Source organism: Gallinula chloropus, assembly GCF_964237585.1.
Source record: "Gallinula chloropus genome assembly, chromosome: Z".
In the NCBI taxonomy this organism is placed as follows: Eukaryota; Metazoa; Chordata; class Aves; order Gruiformes; family Rallidae; genus Gallinula; species Gallinula chloropus.
Genome location: NC_140089.1, coordinates 86,619,982 through 86,628,186, shown reverse-complemented (window position 1 = coordinate 86,628,186; position 8,205 = coordinate 86,619,982). Strand labels below are relative to the sequence as shown.

Here is an 8,205-nt window from a genome sequence, read left to right as displayed (position 1 = left end):
AGGAGGATAATGGTCTTACCAGGGAAGAGGGAGGGGAAGAGAGGGGCAGTAATGAGAAATAGAGTTAGTATAATATCTGGTTAGAAGAGTAATGGACACATCACAGTCCTGGCTGGTGCCTTGACCTGTTTGTAAGCAGAAAAGTCTGTGGCTTGGCCAGTATTTACCCCTGCGCTGCAAAGACTCACATTTTATGGCTGGTTGCAAACCAGTGGGTTACTGTTAATCCAGTTTCTAGTTGGATTAGCCTAAATCTGCAGATTTTCTACAATGTCTCCAAATTCCTCTAATCCCTTGCCTTTTCCATCTTGGAAATAGCCCAGACCAACTGGGAAGTGATACATTTGGTACATCAGGGCTTGGATCTTACCTGGGAAGGGTGACAAAACTGCTTTATAAGGTGCTGCTAAGGGCTGGAGTTTCACTGGGAGCAGTCCCTTGGGTTTCACTAAAAGGGGTGCAGGTCTCTGTTGGTAAAGCTCTGCTGATGCTTTAGTGAGTCTGGGAAAGGGAGAATTACGCTCATCATCATCATCATCTCACTGTTCTTAACAAGCTTCCTTGCTCCAGTTCTGTGGCAAAGCTGTAAACAAGTGTCATGAATAAAGACTGAGAAGCAAGCAACCTTTTAAGTCTTTATACCTAAGATTAAGGCTAGAGTCTGCATTACAGAGCAACCACCATCACATCATTTCCCTGAAGGATGTTTTTGTGAATGGCCACTGAAAACAGCCAATAAAAAATTCTGAAAGTGAAGATTATTCTCCCTTGTCTCTGCAGCCTCTTCCCTTGAAATAACTCCTCTTCCTTCCCTACCCCCTCTCAGTCCTCTGGAGGCAAGGCGGTGCCAGTCTGCATAGCAGAAGTCTTGGAAGTTTGCAGTCTCTTGGAGTTTTTTCTTTTCAAACTGACTCAAACTCTCTCTGCCAGGCTGTGTACTTCTGGCTTAGGTTCTTTGCTGAGGGCTTGGTGTGGGCAATCACATCCAGGAAATCTGGGGTGGTGATCGTGTCTAATCGGATCACGGGCAACTTACTGTTACCTAAAGGAAGGAAAATTGTTAAATACCCTTGTAATTACCAAAAAGACATTACTTTATGTCCCTGCCTACTGCCTTCATATGCAAAACCAAAAGAACTGAGAGAAATAAAAGAAAAACTAGTGTTTTCCCACTCAGCACAGGAACTGACAGCTTTAAAGGAAGTCCCAGTTTTCAGGAAGCTGAGGCACGTGTTTCAGAGCTACAGCTTAAAACTTCTCTAAGCAGATAACAGAGCTCCACCTGCTGGGTTTAACGCGGTTTATCTACAGTTACGGCAGTAGGTCAGCATCTCCCAGGGGCGGTTCTCTGCTCGGAGCTGCAGTACCTGGCTGGTGATTTTCAAGAGCATCGAAAATTTTCCTCACTGGTCTCATGGCTGCTTCCTTGCACACGAGTTTAATGTCTGAGCCAGAGTACCCCTCTGTTTCCTGTGACAGGAGCAGAATGACACAGCTTACAAACAGGATGGGGGTGGCATGCACAAGCATATCTGTTTTATATAAGTTTGTACAAAATACTTTTGTGTGTCTATAAACACACACATACATGTTTTCATGGTACCCTGCCCCACTGCTTGTGCTCGTTCTGAATGCCCACAGTACTTTGTAGGATCAAGGAAAACACCATGAACTTTCTTTCTAAAGAGCAATTTTCCGCAGGGAAATAAACCCCACCTTGGCCTGTGCACGGCTCTTAATAAAATAACTGTATTTCCTTCCTGACATGCATGAAACAAAAACTGGGTGGTATTGTCTCTCTGAAGGGCCAACTGGGTAAACTAAGATATTTTCAGATAATTTAGGGTGTGACAAAGGGCTACCTGAAGAGAGCCTGAGATGTGGTGCCTCTCTCAGTGCCTGCACGCTCCTTTCTCCCGCAGCAGTGGAGCTGTGACAAACCTTCCCCACACAATTAAGTGTTCCTTACCCCGATGAATTGGAAGTGCTCCCAGCCTGATGAGAGGAGTGATAAAACGCACTGCTGCTGGAAGTCTCTCTGTATTTAAGGCTGGAGAGTTGGCCCAACAGAGGAGATCAGAACACACCATTTTTGCTGGGTGATTTCCACAGCCAGGTCTGTGCCTGTGAAACGCTCAGCCTGGCTGGTGTCCCTTTGGTGGGACCCTCATACTGAGCTGAGCTCCTTCCCCCAGCTCTCTGTGTCACAACTGCAGCACACAGAGGTGCTGTCCCAAGCCTTTGGACCTCCTCTGCCACAGTGTTGACCTATTCCCACCCTGACAGACCTCAAGCACGGGGTGGGCATTGAGGCTGCTGCAGAGTTGTCTCACCTGGCCCAGCAAACTGTAGTCCAGGTCCGTTCTCAGCTCCACTCCTCCACTGTTGCTCAGAGGGGGCAGCCAGTGCTGGATCATCACCTGCCGTGCCTCTTTATTAGGGAGGTCGACCAAAATCCTCTTCTCCAGCCGGCGCAGCATGGCAGAGTCCAGCTCCCTGCAAGCAAAGGAGAAGAGGAATTGCCTGGGCACATCCTGTGGTGCAGGCATGGCTTTGACAGCAAGCTCCTTGCTTGCAGGGAAGTGACATTTTCCAATCCCCACGTGTAACTGTGTCAACCTGGCTTTGAAAAAAAACCCAAATTACCCAGCGTATTCCTCTCCAGTATGTTACTGATACGCTGACACGTGGCAACAAGGCTTCACAATCAGAAGATAGTTCCTGTCTTCCCTGGCTCTGGTACTCAACTGCAATGTGTCTCATCAGTAACAACCTCTCCCTTTCTCCTTTGCTATTAAGGAGACATTACAAATTGTCTGGGGCACTGTCTGGACTAATTAATTGCTACTTATAAGAGATGCTTAATAGGTAAAAAAAAAATCCCAGTCGAACACAGACTGAAGCTCTTGGGTGGAGAGGGTCCATGTTTATGGCAGAACAAGATGTTGATCTGAAACTGCTCCTGCAATGCAGATGGCAAATAATACAGCCACAAAGGAAAATATCCGTAGGAATGGACCATGTGAAAGATGGACAGACTTGATAAATGTGCCAGTGAGCCAAAATAACCACGATGCTGTCAACATCAATGCTGACACACACACAAAGTCTAGAAAAGATTGGGACTAGTCTTCATTTTTACTTGGCTTGTGATGCACAAAGGAAACTTCTCCAGCATGAATCCTTTCCCACAGGGCTTCAGCTCTTCCCCAGCTGCCCCAGAGTGGGTCACTGCTATGGGTGCAGTCATAAATCACAGAATATCTCTCAGTCTCTCAGGCCCAGACTGCTCCAGCCGGGTCCCCAAGGGATCACAAGCCCCTCCTGCAAACCTGCACCGGTGTGGGTCTCTCTCCCTTGCTCATCTCTGTGTCTCTGCCTCTCTCCCTGGGCTGCAACTGCTGGCAGGGTCTTGCTCCAATGCAGGTCACAGCATCTCCTGCATGTCTCCCCCTGCTCCAGCCTGGGGCCTCTCCACAGGCTGCAGGTGGGGTCTGGGCCTTTTCCATGGGCTGTGGGGGGACACCCGCTCCACCATGGGTTTCTCCAGGGGCTCAGGGGCATCTTTCTCTCCCGCACCTGGGGCACCTCCTCCCCCTTCCTTGCCCTTGGGGCCTGCACAGTCTCTCACACCTTCTCCCTCCCTTCCCTGGGGCAAAAAGCAGCTGCTTGAGGTTGTTTCTCCTCAGGGTGACTCCCAGAGGCGCTGTGACCGTCGCTGATGGGCTGGGCCTTGGTCAGCAGCGACTCCGGCCTGGAGCCGGCTGGGGTTTGCTCTGTGGGGCCTGGGGGCAGCTTCTGGCTGCTCCTTGCAGAAGCTGCCCCTGCAGCCCCCTCCCCCCGAATCCAGCCATTGAAAGCTACAACAGCCTTCCAGGAGGCAGAGCTGGCTCTCAGCTCAGCGGGAACAGAAGTGTCCCTGTCCCCAGAAAGGACCGATGGGTTTGGGAGAGCTTGTCCCACGTGTGCTGAGCCAAGGGCAATGAAAGCAAAGATGAGAAAATCAGATCCATAGGGATTCACTGGACAGCAGGAACTCACTCAAATCCACCCCAGTCCTGCTCATCAAGGAGTCAGAAGTAAACACCAGAGTCTGCTGATCAGTGGCTGTTGGTGTAGTGATATTACTGTTGAAGGTTTTAGGCTGTTTAGGATGCAGTTGAACATTCAGTCTGTCACTCAGGTATCACCCAGAATGGAAAAAGAACCATTTTAGTCCCCAGTCTCCTTCCAAATGTATTTCCAGCTCTCCTTCTCCTCCAAATTGTTTTCCTTGGCTGGAAATAATGACTCTCTGGCTGACCAACGCCATGCTGTTATTTTACCATCCTCTGCATAAACAAGGCAAAAACTCTCAGGGTTTTAGAGGTGCCCATGCTGGTACTCTTAAACCACCCTTTCAGGGAAAGGACAACCACAGCCAGAGCCTCTCCAAATACCCCATGAATTGCCTAAATGTTGGTGTTTTCCACCACTCCTCCTGCCCCAGAGCACTCCTGGAGCATCCCACCAGATCACAGTTGTGTGAGCTCCCGGGCCATGTTCTGTAAGTCAGTCCTGATAGACAGAAGTTGTTCTGCTTACCAGAACAGTTACTGTCACCCTGCTTGGTGGCTAAAAAGGAAAACATAGTATTTCTGTTACCTTAAGGGTTTAGGTGGTTTGCTGATTTGTTTTGTTGGTGATCAAATGCAAGGTTAAGTGGCATTAACCAGAAGGGAATAATAAGCACTGAGCTAACCAAAATATTGTCTGAACTAACAGCCAGTGGAAGTGTTAATAAATGCTCATGAGCAGATGCACAAAGCTGTACAGGACCTATGAAAGAGGGGAACTTTTCAGAGCTCCTCCAGGCTGACATCACAAGGCATCACACCATGCCACTGCTCCAAATTGCACAGAGATAAACAAGATGAAAAACAATTTTCATTTCCAGAAGAGTAACAGATGCTGTGTAGGCAGAGATGACGAGACCCCAACAACTCCACAGGTGATCCTAGAGACAGCAACAAGAGCTGACTGGTCTGTAACTAACCCTTGCCTGGTGCAATCATCACTGCGGTGCTCTAGAGGAAAAGGCACCAAGAGTGAGCAAGCTTCTTGCCCTTCCCACCTCCCAGACCACCTGGGCAGAGCCCCCACAAGATGAGGGCTTCTTCTCACTCCATGTCGCCTTCTGCTCCAATTTGGGCTTCCCCACACTGTCCTCCTCTGCTCTCTTTCCTCACTCTCCTCCACCCTATGCGCTGTGCACTGCTGAGAGCGAAGGGAAAGGCTCCCTGTGGGGTAATCCCAAATCTGATGGGGCTTCACAGCCCACCTCTCCCTGAATCCATCTTGGCCACGAGCTCTCAGCTCTGACAGGACTCAGCTTGGACAGAAGGGAAGAATCCATCAGCCTTTACCAAAGCTTCACCCACCCCAAGGATGGGGAGGGAGAAGAAAGCAGCACTGCACTGGAAGTCAAATTCAATGCTCTAACACATTAGGAAACACCCACTGCGTGGTTAAGGATCACTGATATTTCTTCACTAATGAGGCCCTTTATTTTATTTAATTATATTGTAGCATTTCAACAAGGACTTTGTCAATAGGAAGTGCCTTGCTGATGGGCAGCAGGAAGCAAGGCAGGGCAGCAAGTGCTGGCTGAAGGGGAGGATCAATAGCTGCAGTGCAGCTTAGGACAGCGTAAAGAGCTTTGTTTAGGCTTCTTGTCATTCATCTAAAAGCAGCTTGGTACTAAGGGTTGTTGGTTGTTTTTTTTTTTAGGATCAATAAATATCCAAGTTAAACAAATCTCTTGAAATCCAGCTTAATACCACATGTTTACAAGAACAGGGGGCTGTGCTGTGAAGCCACAACCTTGGACTGTGGTTGTAGGTATTCTGAAAAGTTTGTTATGAAACATTCCGATGGAGGTGAAGTCTGGAGCCTTGCAGGAGGGCTGAACCTTGCCTAAAATACATAGAAATAATCTATAAACATATCATAAAATCATAGAATCATAGAATCATAGAATCACAGACTGGTCTGGGTTGGAAGGGACCCCAAGGATCACAGAGCTCCAACCCCCTGCCACAGGCAGGGACACCAACCTCCAGGCCTGGAGCTACACAAGGCTGCCCAGGGCCCCAGCCAACCTGGCCTTGAACACCCCAGGGATGGGGCATGTACGACCTCTCTGGGCAGCCTGTTCCAGCCCCTCATCACTCTCTCTGTAAAAAACTTCCCCCTAATATCCATGTTAAAGCTTCCTTCCTTTAGTTTTAATCCATCCCCCTTGTCCTGCCATTGTCTGCAATTTTAAAAGCTGACTCTCCTCCTGTTCCTCTGCTCCCTTCAGGGACTGGAAGGCTGCAGTGAGGTCCCCCCACAGCCTTCTCTTCTCCAGGCTGAACCAGCCCAGCTCCCTCAGCCTCTCTCCGCAGGGAAACTGCTCCAGCCCTCTGAGCATCTTTGTGGCTCCTCTGAACCCTCTCCAACAGAGATCACAGAATCAAAGGGATTGGAAGGGACCTCAAGAGGGCTAACCTGAGATCTTAAAGAGGGTTCAGATGCCACTGATGTCTCTGGAAGCAGGCACTCCCAAACTCCACGAGGCTGTGAGCCTCGATGATGGTTTAAGATGCTCATGGCTTTCACTGACTTCCCATCCCTCTAAAACACCTTTCCAAGCACACATTCAGCCAGGTCTTAAAGTGTATTCTCTGCAGTAGCACATTTCTGCCAGACACCCTGGGTGTTACACCCAGAGGTTGGATTTGCTGAAGAGAGGGCAAGGTCCAACCTGCCCATCTTGAGGAAGGCCCAGGGTCTGAGGTATAAAACTTCCAAAAGCAGGGCCAGCCTCTCCCCATGGCTCAGCTGACACCCTCAGACCAACAGAGACTGCCAGCTTTGTGTGGGAGCAGCTCCCCCAAACCAGAAATCTCGTGGTTCTGGATCTGTTTTTAAAAAGCTGCATCATTTTTGTTTCGAAGATGCCATTTTGCAGAAATCAGCTGAATTAGAAAGTTATCCAAGGTCAATCATGTAGGACACTCAAAACTCTTCTGTGACTTTCCAGAAAGAGTTTATCTGTTGTGTAAACGACAGACACATGGTGCCAAGACACAGGCAGGAATCTCTCTGCAGCTGCAGCAGCACCTCAAACTTACATTAACACATCTCCAAGACCCCTACATCCAGCACCAGCTGAGCCTCAGCTTCAGGTGGTGAGAAACTGTGCTGTTCATGACCTTCAGACCAGTTGCTGTCTCTGAAGTTGTCCTCAGTGGGTTTCAAATACCCAGTTTTTTTCCCTTTCAAACCAGTGCCCAAGGGTAGAAAGGCAGGGATCTGATCCCTCTCAATACCCCCATGCTGCAGCATCACATGTGGAGCTTAGTGACATGCAGGACAATTGAAGAGACCACAGAAAGGTGAAACACGCTGCTCAGCTTCTCTTTCTAAATGAGTAACGATGCTACAGGAGCATGAACACTTCTAAGCATGTTACTAATGAACCATAAAGAGACGAATGGGTTATTAATGTATTAATTATCTTTCAAATTTAAATGCTCACAGAGTAGCCATTTATTTTTCAGAATTTCCTTACGTGACCAGAACGTAATTAAATCCTGTTCAGTTCCTGTCATGTAGATATTGTAACACAAAATGGGGTGGATTTTATCCTGATTTAAATTCATGAGCTTGTCCAAGGCATAAATCCCCCAAACCAACACACAGACTCTGCTATTATTATGGCTATAAAAGCCAGAAATGGCTTTGTACTCAAACTGTTGAGCCAGGGTAGGTACCAGCCTGATGTCTACGTGAGCTTTATGTTGCCCACACAGCCTTTCTCCTGGTTAAAGAGCCTGACAGCTCTGGGCAGGCCATGGTGGGAGGCAGATGAAAGCAGAGGGAAAGACAGGCTTGCAGGAGGTAGACTGGAGAGAAACTCCAGCCTTTGCATCAGGGAAGAACTGTGTAATTCTCAAGCAAGTTCTTAAGATATTTGTTTCAACTTATCTGATTTTAATGAGGGATGGTGAAGGGTAACGTGCTGCCTGTTTTTATGCAGCAGCAGTGTCTCCATGCCTAGCTTAGGACACTGCTCCCCTTAGGCTTTCTCCCCTTCAGATGAAATACATTGACTTGCTCTCACAGTCCCTAGATTAGGCCCCTGCTTTGATGGCTGAAGATCATCCTGCTCAAATCAGG

The 8,205-nt window shown here is 48.4% G+C and overlaps 1 protein-coding gene across 1 annotated transcript in view; it reads right to left on the bottom strand.

The window, feature by feature from the left end:
* Positions 1-902: 902 nt before the first annotated feature.
* KATNAL2 (katanin catalytic subunit A1 like 2) overlaps positions 903-8,205 on the bottom strand; it is a gene marked incomplete at both ends in the record, with an annotated part of 35,055 nt that continues 27,752 nt past the window's right edge. The window contains 3 exons of the mRNA XM_084278252.1: positions 903-1,042; positions 1,368-1,470; positions 2,334-2,496. Of these exons, the coding sequence (XP_084134378.1) occupies positions 903-1,042; positions 1,368-1,470; positions 2,334-2,496 (406 nt within the window). The remainder of the gene's footprint in view (positions 1,043-1,367; positions 1,471-2,333; positions 2,497-8,205) is intronic.